Consider the following 18,307-nt stretch of genomic DNA (forward strand, 5'->3'; position numbering starts at 1 on the left):
CAGCATAACGCTCGACTGGCATTTCTCAGCAGTGCGTCGTCCTTGCATTATGAGCACCTTCCAATCTTTCGGGGCTAGCTAGCTGAAACTGAAAGCCTGAAGCCTGAAACACCTCGCATCAGCAGGTTCGCACGAAGGAAGCTAGCGTCGTCTCTGCCAGTCTGCCTGCCACTCCGTTCCTTGACACACATGCCAAGTTGTCAGCAGACTCTCGGCAGGAAGCTAGGGAAGGAGGCCAAGAATTATTGTTGGAAGGATATGTGCAGTGCGCAACGACCTGTCAGCAGGAGATTTAATTAGTTTAAGCGCCCCGCGCGGCAGAGATAGTGAGCAAAATGCATGGCTTATCCAGTGAGGGAGAAGGCTGGTCACTACTGAACCTGCCACTACCCCCACATGGATGGTTCCTGCTGTGCATGGTTTGGCAGCCCCCCAAAGTCAGAGCTGTGTTTTGGTTTCAGGAAACGCCGAGGCATGTTCCCGGCGCGTGCATCCCGGGATGACCTAGATGAGAAAGAACATGCACTAAACTTTTTAATTTCCAGATTAAGAAACTCGCCAACAGCACTCTGCCCTCTGACTTTCCCGTGTATAAATAGCTAAGCTACCCGTGCAGTGTTCCAACTCACTGCAGCAGCAGCGGCGGCAGCTTGTTCTGGACTTCTAGCACAGTGTGCCGAGCAAGTGATCGAGCAACAGCTACCAGAGAAGATGGCCAGGCTTGGCGTTCTCATCCTGGTCGCGCTGCTCGGCGCCGCCGCCGTGGCTGCTCAAGCTCCAGGGTCCAGCTCCAGCTACGGCTATCCTCCGAGCCCGACCCCGCCGAGCCCAAGCCCACCCGCTCCGACTGCAATCCTACCGGCCCAGACTCCCCCGCCCCCTGCTTCGTCGCGGCTAAGGTTCGACTTCTACAGGCGCTCGTGCCCCCGCGCGGAGGACATCGTCAGGGAGGCCGTCAGGAACGGCACCAGCGTCAACCCCGGGCTCGGCGCCGGCCTCATCCGCATGGCCTTCCACGACTGCTTCGTCCAGGCACGTGCCGATGCTACTGCTACCTATACTTCGCCGTGCGTGCATCCATCCATGCATGGGAGGAGCTAACTAACACTGGCACGTCCGTTCACACGTTTTTGTTGTTGCAGGGCTGCGATGCCTCCGTGCTGCTCGACCCGACGGCGGCGAACCCGCGCCCGGAGAAGCTCGGCCCGCCCAACTTCCCCAGCCTGCGCGGCTTCGATGTGGTCGACGCCGCCAAGGACGCGCTGGAGAAGGCCTGCCCCGGCGTCGTCTCCTGCGCCGACGTCGTCCAGTTCGCCGCCCGCGACGCCGCCTTCTTCCTCAGCGGCTACAGGGTCTACTACCAGCTCCCCGCCGGCCGCTTCGACGGCCGCATCTCCTTCGAGAACGAGACGCTCGCCTTCCTGCCCCCGCCCTCCTTCAACCTCACGCAGCTCGTCGACAGCTTCAAGGTCAAGGGCATGAACGTCGACGACCTCGTCGTGCTCTCCGGGTCCCACACCATCGGCCGCTCCCACTGCTCCTCCTTCTCCGACCGCATCTCCACGCCGCCGTCCGACATGGAACCGGGCCTCGCCACCATCCTCAAGGGACAGTGCCCCGCCAACCCCAACTTCACGAACGACCCCACGGTGGTGCAGGACATCGTCACCCCCGACATGCTCGACAACCAGTACTACAAGAACGTTCTCAACCACAAGGTGCTCTTCAACTCCGACGCGGCGCTGCTGACGTCGAGGGTGACGACGAGGAAGGTGCAAGAGAACGCGCTCATCCGCGGGAGTTGGGAGAGGAAGTTCGCCAGGGCCATGGTGAAGATGTCGCTCATCGAGATCAAGACCGCCGCCAACGGCGAGATCAGGAAGAACTGCCACGTCGTCAACTAGATGTCTCTTAAAAAATTGACCATTCCTCTAATCCTCCTGCAGCTATAGCAGCATCTTATTGGTATGCTGCACCCGTTTCTTCAGAGGCACGTACGTTGTTCGATTCTTTCGTTGCATCCAGATGATCGATCAGGTTGTTTTTTTTAATTGAACTCGCCAGAAGATAATGTACTCGACTAGAGATCAGATGATTCAATAAAGCTACTTGTCTTTTTTGGCTGAATCTGGATCTTCCCTTTTGAGACTGTGAATTGTGATGAGTTTGATTCTCCATGTAATGCACAGTACTGAACCGATCTAATCGCCTGATAACACTTGACACATATGCTGAGAGAAAAAGCCAATTGCTTGCCAATATGATCCTGACTCGGCAAAGTTTGTGTGCCTGGCAGTAGATATGGTAGTAGCACTATAGAATCCATATATATGCCCAGCCTACTGCCAAGTAAGCTATAACATTAGCCATCAATTTCAGCCAAATGAGATGGATTCAGTTAACTTCAATACAAAATCAATTCCGATCCTGATGGTTCATGGTATTCCTGACACACTACTAGATTCTTTACTTTTTCCAATAGTTTTTTAACGTGACCAGCAGTTTCTAGTACATTTCGTTAACTAGCTACAGAAATACAGTTAGCCACCAGTAAAATAAAATGTTGGGAAAGGTGGAAATTCTTGGAGTGATGGCCGCCTCTGGCCAGACCGGAATGAAGGTATAATTATGACGAGCATCTGAAATATCAAGAAAAAATTGTTAACTCCTGACGGCCGGCTAACTAATAGGAAAGATGACTAGCTAATCTCTACTAGCGAGTTTAGAGTGACAGGAAATACTTTCCTGACGTTGTTTTGACAGTTATCAGGAGCCCATTTTTATAGGCAGGGAGAAAATTTGCGACAGAGGCTTGCTAATACTCTCCCCATGTCCTCCTGACAAAATAAAAAAATTTCAAGCTACGGGCATTTAACCAAGAAGGCCTTTCTGGCAATTATTTATGATAAACCATTATTGTATCAATCTTTGATCTTATTTCAGTTTGATATATATGCCTACCTATGGACCTAACATTTAATCCATGAATTTTCTTAAAACAGAGCTCATAATACAATGATCGTATCTTATTAATTTCTGAAACTACCAAGAATTTGGGTACGTTTTGCAAAGGAAAAAAAACACTACTCGTTGTTCATCATAAAACCAAATCCCTATCGACTTCTTTGTGCCATGCTTTTTTCTACTAGGTCTAGAACTATATATCTTCAAGGCTTCGTGTAGCCGTAAATTCTACTGATCATTGGTGTTGACTTTCTATACTATCCGATTACAGTTGCAAATACACAATATTCTGATAGATCCACTGTAACCTTGAAACATTTGTGCGAGTATGTAGATGCTCGTTGGTGAAAGGACGGTATGTGGCTCGATCTAGATGTGTGTTTGTGCAGAGCATTGTGATGACAACCTTAGCTAATCACAAACTTTTGTTAGCTCCAATCGACCTACTGGCTAACGACCCAACCTTATTGTCGTCGGTGCGAGCATGTAGCTAACAGCTGAAAGCATTTGACTCGCATGAAAGACACAAGAACCATTTGACTCTCGGCAAGAACTGAGCATAAGTTACATGGGAATTATTGTTCGGAATGTGCGCGGCGCCGCGAGCCCCCTGTCATGGAAGTAGATTAAACACTCTGACAGAAAATAAAGCTTATCCATCGTGTAGTGATCGAGAGATGCCCACTACTCCACATGGCGCCTGCTTGGTTTGGTACTTGGTAGCCCTGGAAGTCAGAGCGATCGACGATCATCGTCGTCAGATGCTGAGTTGTGTTTGGGTTTTTAAGAAAATGCCGAGCTGTGTCACCAGCATGTTCCCAGCGCGTGCATCCCGGGACGAATTAGCTGTTGAGAACATGCAGTTCCGGCACTCATCATCCACCCTCTGCATGCCCGAAGACTTTGGTGTGTATAAGTAGCCGTACAGACGAGTGTCACTCCAACTCGCAGCAGCAGCAGCAGTATAGCCTGTCGGAGCACGAGGTCTAGCTAGGGTACGATTCTATCTAGCAGAAGATGGCGAGCAGGCTCGGTGTCGGCGTCCTGATCTTGGCTGCGCTGCTGGGCCCCGCGACGGCTCAAGCAGGCTCTGGCTATGTCGAGTATACAGCTGCAGCTCCAGTCATGACGCCGGAGGGCGCACCCACATCAACTCCAGTGCCACCGACCCAAACCCCTCCGCCCCCTGGTCCAGGGCTCAGGTTCGGCTTCTACAGGCGCTCGTGCCCCCCGGCGGAGTACTTCGTCAGGGAGGTCGTCGCCAAGGCGATCCGGAAGAACCCCGGCATCGGCGCCGGCCTCATCCGCATGGCCTTCCACGACTGCTTCGTCCAGGCACGTCCTCTAACGACTCTTCTTCTGTTTGTTCCGAAGCATTGTTGCATGGATGGGCGTTTTCCTAGCTGACATCGTGGCATGCGTGCGTACGTGTTGTTGGCTTGTTGCTGCAGGGCTGTGACGGGTCCGTGCTGCTCGACGCGACGCCGGCGAACCCGCGCCCGGAGAAGCTCGGCCCGCCCAACTTCCCCAGCCTGCGGGGCTTCGAGGTCATCGACACGGCCAAGGCGTTGCTTGAGAAGTTCTGCCCCGGCGTCGTCTCCTGCGCCGACGTCGTCCAGTTCGCCGCCCGCGACGCCGCCTTCTTCCTCAGCGGCTACAGGGTCAGCTACAGGCTCCCCGCGGGGCGCTTCGACGGCCGCGTCTCCTTCGAGAACGAGACGCTCGCCTTCCTGCCCCCGCCCTCCTTCAACCTCTCCGAGCTCGTCGAGAACTTCAGGGTCAAGGGCCTCGACGTCGACGACCTCGTCGTGCTCTCCGGCTCCCACAGCATCGGCCGCTCCCACTGCTCCTCCTTCTCCGACCGCATCTCCACGCCGCCCTCCGACATGGACCCGGGCCTCGCCACCGTCCTCAGGGGGCAATGCCCGTCCAATCCCAACTTCACCAACGACCCCACGGTGGTGCAGGACATCGTCACCGCCAACAGGCTGGACAACCAGTACTACAAGAACGTGCTGAGGCGCAAGGTGCTCTTCAACTCCGACGCGGCCCTGCTGACGTCGACGCAGACGGCGAGTAAGGTGCAAGAGAACGCGGTCATCCGCGGGAGGTGGGAAAGGAAGTTCGCCAGAGCCATGGTGAAGATGTCGCTCATCGAGATCAAGAACTTCGCCAATGGCGAGATCAGGAAGAACTGCCGTGTCGTCAACTAGCTACTAGCTACGACGAGACAACGTACATTTGTTACCACTTGCAGTTAATAATTGACCGCTCATGTTGCAGCTAGCATCTTTATTTACAGTACATTTGTTTCTTCAGACGCACGTTTTTTATTCTTTTACTGCATTCCGATGATCATCAGGAATTCAGAATGGTTTCTCTTTTTCAATTGCAATTGCGAGATGTAGTACTGGATTAGAGATCAGATGATGCAATAAAGCTCCTTTGGTTTTTTTGGCTGAATAACCTGAATGTTTCCCTTTTGAGATTGTAAATTTTGATGTATGGGTGGAATTTCCAAGACCTGCACACTAGTTATCATCAGTTGTCGTAAGATACATGCTGAGAGCTAGTGAATTGCAAGGTACTCCAATCCTCACTAAAATTCATGTGCTGCCCAAATATGGCAGCAGTATGTAGTGTAGGCCTCGTTTTGGCGTGGCATCAGACTCCCAATAGAATTCATGCTAGAACTGAAGTTTGTAGGCTAAACTAAAATGATCTATGTATCTACCTTTTCGCCTAAAGTGGAAACCAATATTTCGCATGTGTTGCCACATCTCCAATTCCACAAAATTCTGGAGCTCTACATGTACCTAGCTTTAAGAATTATAAAATGCTGGAGTTATGCTAAATAGGCCCATAACATCCCATGCACTCATTAGCCTACAACTAGCCTATCAACTCGTGCTCTCGCACAAGCTAATTATAATTAATGTAAAAATAAGGCTTAAAGCTAATAATTATAATTATCTATTTCACACACTCTTTCATATATTAAATATTCTAACACATACTCTAAAATATATATTTATCATTATCTAGTTTTTGACACGAACTACGGCGAACTCCTTGCGATCAGCCTGAACCATTATTATCCAATTGCAATAGATTTCATTTTACATCGCATCCTAGTGTGTGTTTGATATATATTAAATTGAACCAATTATTTGTGAATTGGTATTCTTATCTCTTCTATCATACATAAATATACGGTGACACATATTGTGGGTAGTATTTTTATATAAATAATAATATAAATAATATATTAATAATGATAGAATAGTAATTTAGAATTTTATATTGGTGCACTTTAATATTCTATTATAATTATATAATTTAGATTTAGATTTGGTTACTTTAAGTTTTAATAATGACATAATTGGATAATTTATATGCAAATTTAGGGGATTATTTGCATTATTTTTTTTATAATGGCATATGTGGGTAATTTACACAAAGATTAGGAGGTTACTTTAGATTTTTTTTAATGGTAGACGTGGGTAATTTGGATACATGTTTAGGAGTTACTCTAGTCTATTTTCATAATTGCAGAGGTGGATAATTTATTAGGAAAAATAATAGATCCAATGACTATTATGGGCGTGTTTGGTAGAGCTCCACTCGAACTTTCCTCGCTCCGCTCCACGAACTCCATGCCAAACATATCTGGCTCCAGGAACTCCAGATTCAGAAACTCCACAGAAAACCTGGAGTTATGGGCCAACACCATATTTTTCATGGAGCTCCCCAAGAGGTGCTCAAAAATACTAGTTATAGACATCCTCATGGAGTTGAGATAAAATTACCCACCACTGCCACTGGTTACACAACATACTGATTCGTGAAGTGGAGCTGAAAAAATCTAGAGTTGGTGGAGTGGAGCTATTTTTGTGGAGCTAGAGTGCTCCTAGACATACCCATCTATTAGAGTTGTTGAATTAATGGCTAGATATTTATGATTTTTATGAGAATTTCTAGAATTTCTCTATTTATTAAGTATCCACCTGGGATCTAGGTGGGTTCACGTGGAGACTTTAAAAGGAACCTCCAAAGAACCTCCAATTAGTAACAGTAAGATTCCAAGCTACTTCTTCTATCACAAATATAAGTCCATCTAACTAGGTTTCTCCTAAGTAGCAATTTTTCTTAGTTTTGTGCGCAAATGTTTAATGTTTCATACATACGTTAGTCATCAAAGTGTCATATTAAAATAAAGGAAAAAATTCGTATTTCAACCTGAACTATCACGATCATCCGATTTTGAACCCGAAATTATAAAATGAGATATTCTGCATCAACAAACTAATGAAACCGTGCAAATTACCCCCAAGCTGAAACCACCAGATTTTAGGCCACGTCACCCGGTTGACGTGGTGCAGTTGCACAGTCAGCGTCTTGTGCGCTCGGTGTGGCTCATGGCCCGGGCCGCGGCGGCCGTGGCCAACTCGGTCCTCTGCACGCCGCCGCTCGCCGTGCGGCACGTGCTGCTGTCATAGCCCGCCCCCAATGCCGCCCCAGCGCTGGCGCGGCACAGTGGCAGCCAGAGCGCGAGCGGCAGGCACGACGCCAAGAAAGGCTTCAGCTTCCTGCAGCGTGCGGCGAGGAAAACCATGACACCGCCGTCGGAGGAGGAGGAGAAGCCGCTGCCGCGGCCAAAGCCGCCCAAGCCCAAGACAAGGCCGGAGCCGGAGCCGAGGCCGAAGCCGCCGCGGCCGCTGCCTCAGCGGGACGGGACCCCGGTGGTGTTCCCTTCCTGCCGGACCCCTTTGCCTGCAACAATAACTGCTCTGATTCGTGCGCCTTCTACCATCTCTGCCTGCTGCCAGTGTCCCCTGCCGCCACCGTCCACCTCAGCTCAAGCCGGCTGCCGATGCCGCTCATCACGCTCTCGGTGTTCCTGCTCTCCGTCTCAGCAGTACTCATCCTCGCGCTGCTCGTCCACCGCCTCGTGCGGCGGCGGGCGTGGGAGGTGGCGCTGGCCAGGATGAGGAGGACGGTGGCCAGGTGTTGGCTGGCGCGGTGGCGGATCAAGCGGGCGATGAGGAGGAGGAGGAGGAGGCTGATGGCACCAGAGTGCACCACATGTGGTACATATAGACCAAAGGGCTCGACGGCGACGACGGAAGCTGCGCGATGTGCCTCGCGGAGTTTCGGGACGGCGAGACGCTGTGCCTGCTGGCCACGTCTTCCACCGCGGGTGCATCGACACCACGTCAATTGCCTGCTCAGCCGCGCGCCCATCCAGGTCGCCGCCGCCGCGCTGGTCGCGGCCACGGGCACGGCCACGCCAGGAGGTGAGCCGGATCCAGATCTTGGCGCCACCGCCAGGCAGAGGAGGCCAAGCGAGGCGGTGTGCCGGATCGTGCCGTCAGGCGGGGCGCGTACATGGTGGCGCGGCCACGGGGGGCGAGGCCGGACGTGTCGTTCCCGACACCGGCGTCAAGGCGTCGCCACGTACCGCACGGCGGCACTGGCGCGCGGCTGCGCGCGGAGGTCCGAGTTGGCTGCGGCCACCGAGGCCCGGGGCGCCGACCGGGCAAGTAGCGCCACGTCGGACGGGTGACGAGGCGCAAAATCAGGGGTTTCGGTTCGGGGTAATTTGCACGGTTTTGTTAGTCTGGTTTTGTAGTTTTGGGTTCAAAATCGGCCAATGGTGATAGTTCAGTGTTCACAAACAGATTTTTCCCTAAAATAAAATAATATTTCACGCCCTTAGTCCCTGTCCTGTCAATTTTCTTGCTTTGAAATATGGATTAATCCATTTCTAATGAGCTGTGGGTTGGCGCAATAATGGCGCAAAAGAAATCCAAAATCGCACCCCTAGTTACATGGTATCAGTAGGGCGATGTTCTTGAGCTGCCGCTCAAAACTACTTCCACAGTACTACCCCAAATTCGATGATGTCGGTGTTTTAGGCCCGCAACAGTACCCCGGCCCTAGTTACAACGTTATGTACCTCTACAACCCTAACTCATTCGTGTCGCCTGCACAAGCTATCGGTCCGAGTCAGCCGCCTGTCGAGATATATATCTGGCCAAATCAAACTGATCTTATGTGTGCCCATGTTCATGTTTCAGGCCTGCAATGCTCGCAATGGCAGCATGTAGCTATCTATCTTGACAAGAAAACGACTGCTCTTCTCTACCCGAGCACCGGCGCTGCTCACGTTACGACCTCCATTCCAGCAATCTAAATGGCGAATTATGCGAATATCCCAATAAATGGATTAGCTTGCTGCGATCCTACATTATTGCTGCCAATATGAGCATGTAGCCAACTGAAAGCATTTGACTCTGCGCAATAACCGACATAATTCAGATAGGAATTATTGTTAGGAATGTGCGCGACGCCCTGTCAGGAGAGTCGTAGATTAAGCGCCGCGCGCGGCAGAAGAAGAGAGCTTCTCCACTGTAGATTTGTATCCCGGCCCACTTGGTGTCCACATGGTGCCTGCCTGGTTTTGGTGCGTATCCCACAAAGTCAGAGGGATCATATCGACCAAATGGCAAGTGCTGAGTTGTGTCAGCATGTTCCCCGCGCGTGCATCCCGGGATGAGCTAGTACACAACATGCATGCCCTTCATCAACCTTGCAAAGACAAGAAGCTAGCCACCAACATTCCTCTGGTGGCTTCGTTCCATTCCATTCCATGTGTATAAGACTATAAGTAGACGTCCAGATGAAGTTCAGTTCTTCAAAGCAACAGCGTGCACGTACAGGCACCAGGAAGATGGCCGGGCGTGGCGTCTTCATCTTGGTTGCGCTGCTCGGCGCCGTGGCTGCAGCCCAGGGGGCGGCGGCAGGGTCGTCCTACTCCTACGGCTCCGGCGGCAATCCTCCACCTTCAAGCCCACCATGCCCGCCCGCCCAGGCTCCTCGTCCGCGCCTCAAGTTCGGCTTCTACAAGAACTCGTGCCCTCCCGCCGAGGTCATCGTCCGGGACGCCGTCAGGAACGCCACCACCCTCAACCCCGGCCTCATCCGCATGGCCTTCCACGACTGCTTCGTCCAGGGCTGCGACGGCTCCGTGCTGCTCGACCCGACGCCGGCGAACCCGCGCCCTGAGAAGCTCGGCCCGCCCAACTTCCCCAGCCTGCGCGGTTTCGAGGTCATCGACGCCGCCAAGGCCGCGCTCGAGAGGTACTGCCCCGGCGTTGTCTCCTGCGCCGACGTCGTCCAGTTCGCCGCCCGCGACGCCGCCTTCTTCCTCAGCGGCTACAGGGTCGACTACAGGCTCCCCGCGGGGCGCTTCGACGGCCGCGTGTCGCTCGAGAGCGAGTCGCTCGCGTTCCTGCCCCCGCCGTCCTTCAACCTGTCGCAGCTCATCGACAGCTTCAGGGTCAAGGGCATGAACGTCGACGACCTCGTCGTGCTCTCCGGGTCCCACACCATCGGCCGCTCCCACTGCTCCTCCTTCTCCGACCGCATCTCCACGCCGCCGTCCGACATGGAACCGGGCCTCGCCACCATCCTCAAGGGGCAGTGCCCGGCCAACCCCAACTTCACCAACGACCTCACGGTGGTGCAGGACATCGTCACCCCCGACAAGCTCGACAACCAGTACTACAAGAACGTTCTCAACCACAAGGTGCTCTTCAACTCCGACGCAGCGCTGCTGACGTCGACGCAGACGGCGAGGAAGTTGGTGGAGAGCGCGTTCGTGCGCGGGAGGTGGGAGAAGAAGTTCGCCAAGGCCATGGTGAAGATGGCCGCCATCGAGATCAAGACCGCCGCTAACGGCGAGATCAGGCAGAACTGCCGCGTGGTCAACTAAGCTGCGACCGACATTCCACGACTCCGAGAAGTTGCCACCTGCAGTTACTATTGATTAACCCGGGCGTTCAATGGTGCAATTAGTATCTTATTGGCCTGCTGCGATTATTTCTTCAGAAGCACGTGGCTTGATTCTTTCATTGCATTTTGAGATGAGGAGGTTGGTTTTTTGTGCTGAATTATATTTCCAGAAGATGTACTGGAATATATCAAAGATGAGATGATTGAACAAAGTTCCGTTTGTTTTGGCTCAACCTGAAAATTTTCCCCTTTTAGGATTGTCAGTCAAGAATGGCTGTAAATTAACACAGCAGGTGGCGCGAGGACCGTGCTCGAGTAGAGGCATGGCGACGGGGCCGCTGGCGGCGAACCCATGCGACGCACCCAAGTATTTACAGTGAGGCCTCCAGTTTTTACAAATAACCCCCTATTTTTATCACAATAATTACATAAACATCCACAGTATTTATAAATAACCACCTAATTTACTAACAACGATCCGAATATTTTTAAATAGGTCCCTGGTATGGCTCGGATTCCTGCTCCCGCGCCACTTGGCCCCCGGCTTCCGCCGCGCTCTCCCCGTCTATGATCCACGGTCATCAGCATCAGGCCGAGGCCTACAACCAGCGAATACGCACCCTCCCGACGGTGGTCTCGATGGCGGTGGGCGCGACGGCGCTGTTGGTCCCGCCCACGACCCCGTAGTCGCGGGCTCGCGACGACGCGACCTCGCTGGACAGCGTGGAGCCGCCGCCGAGGAGAGCTCCACGAGCCGGGCTGGCCGCCTCCGCCGCTGGAGCAGTCCCGCCGCCGGCCGGGCCGCGTGGGCTACGACCGCCGGCGCGACGCAGCCGCTCAGCAGGAGAGCCATTTCGTGGAGGACGGCGATCGACTTGCTGCTGCTCCTGCCTCCTCCCAAAAGACCAACAGGCTGTGCAGGCCGAACATTGCTTTGCTGGTAGGCCCTGAAGCCCATGCACACACTTCGGGTGCCAACTTTACTTTTTTGTCTGGCGTTCCGAGTTCAAACTGTACCGAACCACCGTGATCACCGCCCAAGAGCAGCAGTAGTTAGCACCGAACGTTAGTTCACTCTCTCCTCCCACCATCTCGGCATCTCACCCATATATACTCTTCGTTCGTAAATCACGGCGTGCATTATATTAGATCGATTCTGCACTAGCTACTCCATTTCGTCAAGAAACCGAGCTCTATAATTTCATTAGGAGATGCTTGCTACGACTGTGAAACCGGAACTAATACTGGAATTGGTAGAAGAAGAAAACAAAAATCATGACAATAGTAGTTGAAAAAATGAAAAAAAAGGCAACTCAAGATAAAATAAAAAGGGACAACAATTAAAACCTAAGCAAACAAATTTCAAATGACGTCAATTCTGAATCATATATCCATCCCTCCTTATGGAGGGGGATCAAACTAACAATATCCAACTGAAAGGATCAAGAAATTTCTTAGTTTTTGCATTCTGATCCTTCCTAAGCGGTCACAGTGTCTGTTCAGACTGGGAGTTACTACTGAGAAAGCAGAACAGGGAAAAAGGATTTCTTGGTGGCCTGAAAAGGATCGTACGTTAGCACAGACTGTTAGCTCAGTCTCGTACCTGGCATGGTAAGGTAACCAGACACCTAGTTGTTCCAGCCTGGGGCCTGTTTAGATCGCGTGTAAACGCAAAATGGCGGCTGTAAACGTAAAAAAGCTGTAAACGCAAAAAAGCCGTAAACGCAAAATTTTTGAAGGAATCTTGCCAATTTGAAGTACTAAATGAAGTCTATTTACAAAACTTTTTGCATGGATGGGCTGTAAATCGCGAGACGAATCTAACGAGCCTACTTAATCCATATTTTGCAATAGTGATGCTACAGTAACCATCCGCTAATTATTGCTTAATCATGGATTAATTAGCATCATTAGATTCGTCTCGCGATTTACAACCCATCCGTGCAAAAAGTTTTGTAAATAGATTTCATTTAGTACTTCAAATTGGCAAGATTCCGTCGCAAAATTTTTTTGCGTTTACAGGGCCTAAATGCCAAAAAAAAATACGCCGGTCCGTTTAGATGCGTAAAGACAAAAACGCTGTAAACGCAAAAATTTTTTGCCCTTGGTAGCTGGATGCCCAGAAACCATGGAGCTATAATTGCCAAGGAATCGCCAACTTGCTCTCGGTATGCAGGGTCTATTTTCTGCCTCCAATTCTTCAGCACCATCATCAGGTTCAGACTGCAGACAACCTTATCCTGGCAACAGCCGCACGAAGCGCCTCCGATGCCCAGCTATGTTCAGGCCAATGAGACGCCAACAACGTTGACAAGAAGCGTATTAATTCGGGCCGAAGTCAACCGGTGAGCTGTGCCTCCCATGTTCTTCCTGAACACTGAGCTAAAGAACTCGACCGACCAGCTGACCACATACATTCTTCCAAAACCGCCGGATGTTGGCCCCGCTCCCTCCTCGGCAGCTCTCCTCACCACTCATCACTGATCACTTCTTCTCCCTTCCACCAGCTAGCCCTCTGCCAACACCACTTCGACTAGCGTCTGCTGCTCGACGATCTGAGATGGTGGCCAAGCTTGCCGTGCCGGCATTGCTCGTGTTGCTCGGTTCAGTGGCCTGCCAAGCTGACTACGGCTACCCCGGCTCCGGCTCGGGTTCAGGCTCAGGCTTCCACATCCCGGTCCAAATCCCGTTCCCGTTCCCGCCCCGGACCCCGACACCGGCGCCGAGCCCGAGCGCCGGCGGCCTCGCCGTTGGCTTCTACGACAGAACGGCCCCAACGCCGAGAACATCGTGAGAGATGTCGTCGAGAAGGCGGTGAGAGCGAACCCTGGCGTTGGCGCGGGCCTCATTCGGATGCTCTTCCACGACTGCTTCGTCGAGGTAAGCTTACTGCTTACATGTGTTCGGTTGACGTGGTCGTGTTCTTCAGCTGGGGGCAGCATACTGAACTCCATGGTCAACGCACGTGTGGTTTGATTTAGGGATGTGACGCGTCCGTGTTGCTGGACCCGACGCCGGCGAACCCGCAGCCGGAGAAGCTGGCCGTCCCGCCCAACTTCCCCAGCCTGCACGGCTTCGAGGTGATCGACGCGGCGAAGGCGGCGCTCGAGGCAGCGTGCCCCGGCAACGTTTCCTGCGCGGACGTCCTCGCCTTCGCCGCCCGCGACGCCAGCGCCGTCCTCAGCAGCGGCAACGTCAACTTCACGGTGCCCGCGGGCCGCCGCGACGGGCGCGTGTCCAACTCCAGCGACGCGCTCCAGTTCCTGCCCCCGCCCTCGTTCAACCTCTCCGAGCTCACCGCCAGCTTCGCCGCCAAGGGGCTCGACGTGGACGACCTCGTCGTGCTCTCCGGCGCGCACACCGTCGGGCGCTCCCACTGCTCGCCCTTCGTCAGCGACGGCCGCCTCAACGCGTCGATGTCCGACATGAACCCGGGGCTGGCCGCGCAGCTGCGGCAGGTGTGCCCGCCCAACCCGAACGCCACCAACGACCCCACCGTGGCGCAGGACGTGGTGACGCCCGTCAGGCTGAACAACCAGTACTACAGGAACGTGCTCAACCACAGCGTTCTTCACGTCGGACGCGGCGCTCCTCAGGTCGGTGCGGACGACGGCGTCGGTGGTGATGAACGCGTTCGTAGCCCGGCCTGTGGGAGCAGAAGTTCGCCAAGGCGATGGTGAAGATGGCCGGCATCGAGGTGAAGACCGGCGCCAATGGCGAGATCAGGAGGAACTGCCGGGTCGTCAACTAGTTCAATTTCCCGTGGGATAAATTCTTTTCGAAATGTTTGTGCTTTGGGTGTGTGTAACCATGTGAGCTGTTTTACTTTGCGTGTTCTTCTGCTGTTGTCCCCTCCTTGTAAGAAGTAAAATCATTTCTTGAGTTACTACTTTGCAAATGTTTTACTAGAACTCAGAGTAAATTTGGTTTTTTTAATACGATAAAGTGTGTGAAATTTGAATTTTTTTATACGGTAAAGTGTGTGAAATTTGGATGGATGAATGATGGCTCTTTACGAATGAACGGGAGAGTATTGCGCATGGGCTGCTGAAGCCTACATGGGTCAAATGTTAGCCCAAAAACTTTACCTACTGGGCCGTAGCGGAACCCATACGGCCCATCACATTAGACACCTTCCAACATCTTCTTCCTCCTTTTTCTCCCACAAAAAATAGAGAGCATTCCCTGACCTCCCATGGCGATCCATCCCCGGATTACCGGCGGCCGCAGGCAGGGGCCGCTGCCGCTGCCGCTTAAGAGGGCCCTCCTTGCGGCGATAGCTTTCGCGGCGGCTGTCTCCGTCCTGTGCCTCCTGTCCTTCACCGACACGGTGTCCTTCACGGACACGCTGTCCTTCCTGGGGTTCACGCCCCGGGACGTCGACAAGCGGGAAGGCAACCGGAAGTACCTGTACTGGGGCACCCGCATCGACTGCCCCGGCAAGCATTGCGGCTCCTGCGCGGGGCTCGGGCACCAGGAGTCCAGCCTCCGCTGCGCCCTCGAGGAGGCCCTCTTCCTCGACCGGTAATTGGCTTCGTCGCTTCGTCCCCTTCTTCTCTTCTCCCGCATTGAGGTCGCTAGGTGGCTCTTGGCGTCCACAAATGGGTTCATGATTGTTGAATATCGCCTTATCGATTGGATTCCAAATTGCATCGAAATTTTAGGCCAGTTAGAAGATAAGAAGCAGATTGCAATAAAACAGGGGGCTCTGTTGAATTTTAACTTTTCAGTATGGTCAAATTATGTGCAATGTGGGTTTGTGCTAACGTGCAATGGCTCCCTCCTGCAGGATACTCGTCATGCCTTCAAAGATGTGCCTTAGTTCAGTGCACAATACAAAGGGGATCCTTCACTCAAGCAATGCAACTTCAAAGCAAAGGTTTTGCTTCTTAAGCACCTGATCTACATCTACAGTTCTGCTCTATAGTTGAAAATGATTCTAGTACTTGAATCAATGTCTTCACAGATGGGAGACAGGTTCTTGTGCAATGGAATCCTTATATGATTTAGACCTCATGTCAAGAACTGTACCAGTAATTTTGGATAATCCAAGATCGTGGTACGAGATAATATCAAGAAGTACAAAACTAGGAGAGGCTGGTGTGGTGGATGTGCAGGGAGTTAGCAGAGTTGAACTCAAAGAAAATCCAAATTACTCAAGTGCTCTCCTCATAAATCGCACAGCAAGTCCTCTTGCTTGGTAAGGAATAATTATACTAGTTCCCTGTGAGTCTATACCATGTTACCTGCATCCAGGAAAATAGCTTAAGGTCATAGTAACAGTTAATCATGTCAATCATGTAACGCATAAACTTCAGGTATAGACTTTAATCATCATTGCAGTTCAGGTTTATGGAGTGCAAGGACCGGACCAAGCGTAGCTCTGTGATGTTACCATACACTTTCCTGCCGACAATGGCAACAAAGAAACTGCGGGATGCAGCGAACAAGGTAATCTCATCAAGTGATTGACTTCTGTTTAGTTTAACAAATATTTTATATAAAAGTATCTACACCAACCCACTAGGAAAATAACCTTTTCCCACTGTCTTTCTTAGCTCAAAATCGTATTCCTTATTTTTGTTATGTGCTAATTTGTTGAATCATGTTGTTCTGTTAACCCATCATTGACTGTCATGTGGAAATTCATCTCTTCATGACTGATGCCTGATGGAGAAAAAAAATACCATTAGTAATTCAATGTACCCAGTTACCAGAGTAGCTTTTTTTCAGGTTCCCAGTTCGAAGCACTGATGTTTCCACGTCCTGTTACGAACATACAGCTTTCTGTCCTATACACTGTTGTAGTATAGTTATACATTTGAATGTACCATGTTATGTGGCATAGGCAGCAGCTGTCCTCTGCCAGTCTGCCTGTTTAAACTTGCCAGCAAGCAGCGAATGGTTATTTCATCCAGTATATTCTCAATTTCTCATATGACGTTATCATGACATGTCATGCTTGCCACATTTATTCTTGGAATAGGGTGTGGCATGGTATTACGTCTGCTTTCTATGCATACAGGTCCGCTTGTGTTAAAGAAATTTTGAACCCTATTTTTATGCCGTACAACTTTTTTGTTTGAAAAACAAGGTTGTTCTTCTGAAATGAATTTTGTACCTTCCTTTGTGGTCAATTGTGCATGGCTTTACAGGGAGAACTTAATCTCCCATGTATTCAATATCCTTTTAGTAATATTGACTTATTCAATACAGCATCCTATTCTCCGCCTCTAAATGTTTGTACTCCATTCAGATGAAAGAGATACTCGGTGACTATGATGCTATTCATGTGAGACGAGGTGACCTACTGAAGAATAGGAAAGATAGTTTTGGTGTTGAGCGAAGTCTTCATCCTCATCTTGACAGAGATACTCGCCCTGAATTTATCAAGAAAAGAATTGCAAAATGGATTCAACCAGGTCGTACTCTTTTCATTGCCTCGAATGAAAGGACCCCAGGCTTCTTTTCACCTCTATCAGACAGGTAAGACTGACACGTTATATCTACTCTTCTTGCACATCCATCTCATACATCAAAGAATTGTTGAGACGTCACTCCGGTGGTGTATATTCAATATTCCAGGGTATATCCCTCCACACACTGACATGTTGCAAGTTCAAGGTTTGAGCCTGGTTCTCATACATATTCCTGCTTGACCAAGGCTTCATGATTCCTGTTATTTCAGGAACTGCATTACTGAGTAATTACCTATGTACTATGTTTCGAATGTTTAAATTTGTCACGTGTAATAGATGGTTTCATCTTTCTCATGGAACTATCACCATGGACTACTGTTGATAAAAAGTAATATTTGCATAGCAGTGAGCCATACAGCATTTGCATCTGCTCTCCTGCAACAATTACATTGTTTGTGTCTCTTATGGTGACATGTTGTGCATACAGGTACAAGCTAGCATATTCATCTAACTTCAGCAGTATATTGGATCTGATAATTGAGAACAATTACCAGCTGTTCATGGTGGAAAGGTTGATAATGCAAGGTGCCAGGACGTTTGTGAAGACAATGAAAGAGTTTGACAAGGATCTTGCTCTCTGTGATGATCCTAAGAAGAATACGAAAAACTGGCAAAAACCAGTTTATACAGATGACTGACGGTGTTCGTAGATACAGCTTAACTGCAACAGTGTTACTGATCTTAAAGGTTTCACAAAGAGGACTGAGTACTTACCGTTTGTGAGATGACATATAATGGCTTGAGATGGATGCATCATATACTATACCATGACAAAAGAGTAACAACGTAAGCATATCTTATCTGAAGTCAGCCCGGAATTAGCTTCAGATATATATGATTGCTCTTGTACACACTGTTTTTTTTTGTTCAGTTATAGTGCTAGATGGGGTCTGTTTCTTCATTTTCTTTTAAACTTTTAACTTGGTGGTGGGTGACTATATATGTTTATTAACACCTGTGGACCAAACAGTTGTGTATGAATAGCATGTAACTGCTGCTGGAGCTAGCTATCAACACCGTTGAGACACATTACTTTCTGTTGCTGGCTTGCTGCTACTATACTGTAC

General features: G+C 50.6%; 4 protein-coding genes and 2 pseudogenes across 4 annotated transcripts; all 6 read left to right on the forward strand.

The window, feature by feature from the left end:
- Positions 1-636: 636 nt before the first annotated feature.
- On the forward strand, positions 637-2,127 carry LOC112879305 (peroxidase 2-like). Its single transcript, XM_025943528.1, has 2 exons — positions 637-1,032; positions 1,143-2,127. The coding sequence occupies exons 1-2, from the start codon at positions 712-714 to the stop codon at positions 1,902-1,904; spliced, it is 1,083 nt and encodes a 360-aa protein (XP_025799313.1). The 5' UTR covers positions 637-711; the 3' UTR covers positions 1,905-2,127.
- A 1,790-nt stretch (positions 2,128-3,917) lies between these two features.
- LOC112881889 (peroxidase 2-like) lies at positions 3,918-5,430 on the forward strand. The gene is made up of 2 exons (XM_025946798.1): positions 3,918-4,299; positions 4,416-5,430. The coding sequence occupies exons 1-2, from the start codon at positions 3,982-3,984 to the stop codon at positions 5,175-5,177; spliced, it is 1,080 nt and encodes a 359-aa protein (XP_025802583.1). The 5' UTR covers positions 3,918-3,981; the 3' UTR covers positions 5,178-5,430.
- Positions 5,431-7,577: 2,147 nt separating this feature from the next.
- LOC112881336 lies at positions 7,578-8,530 on the forward strand (annotated as a pseudogene).
- A 1,167-nt stretch (positions 8,531-9,697) lies between these two features.
- Positions 9,698-10,984, forward strand: LOC112881337 (peroxidase 2-like). Its single transcript, XM_025946003.1, has one exon. The coding sequence runs from the start codon at positions 9,698-9,700 to the stop codon at positions 10,739-10,741; it is 1,044 nt and encodes a 347-aa protein (XP_025801788.1). The 3' UTR covers positions 10,742-10,984.
- A 2,337-nt stretch (positions 10,985-13,321) lies between these two features.
- Positions 13,322-14,512, forward strand: LOC112883078 (annotated as a pseudogene).
- A 423-nt stretch (positions 14,513-14,935) lies between these two features.
- On the forward strand, positions 14,936-18,299 carry LOC112883077. Its single transcript, XM_025948305.1, has 6 exons — positions 14,936-15,285; positions 15,551-15,640; positions 15,728-15,961; positions 16,110-16,212; positions 17,018-17,247; positions 17,668-18,299. The coding sequence occupies exons 1-6, from the start codon at positions 14,957-14,959 to the stop codon at positions 17,876-17,878; spliced, it is 1,197 nt and encodes a 398-aa protein (XP_025804090.1). The 5' UTR covers positions 14,936-14,956; the 3' UTR covers positions 17,879-18,299.
- Positions 18,300-18,307: the final 8 nt, after the last annotated feature.

The sequence above is a fragment of the Panicum hallii genome, chromosome 2, assembly GCF_002211085.1.
Source record: "Panicum hallii strain FIL2 chromosome 2, PHallii_v3.1, whole genome shotgun sequence".
In the NCBI taxonomy this organism is placed as follows: Eukaryota; Viridiplantae; Streptophyta; class Magnoliopsida; order Poales; family Poaceae; genus Panicum; species Panicum hallii.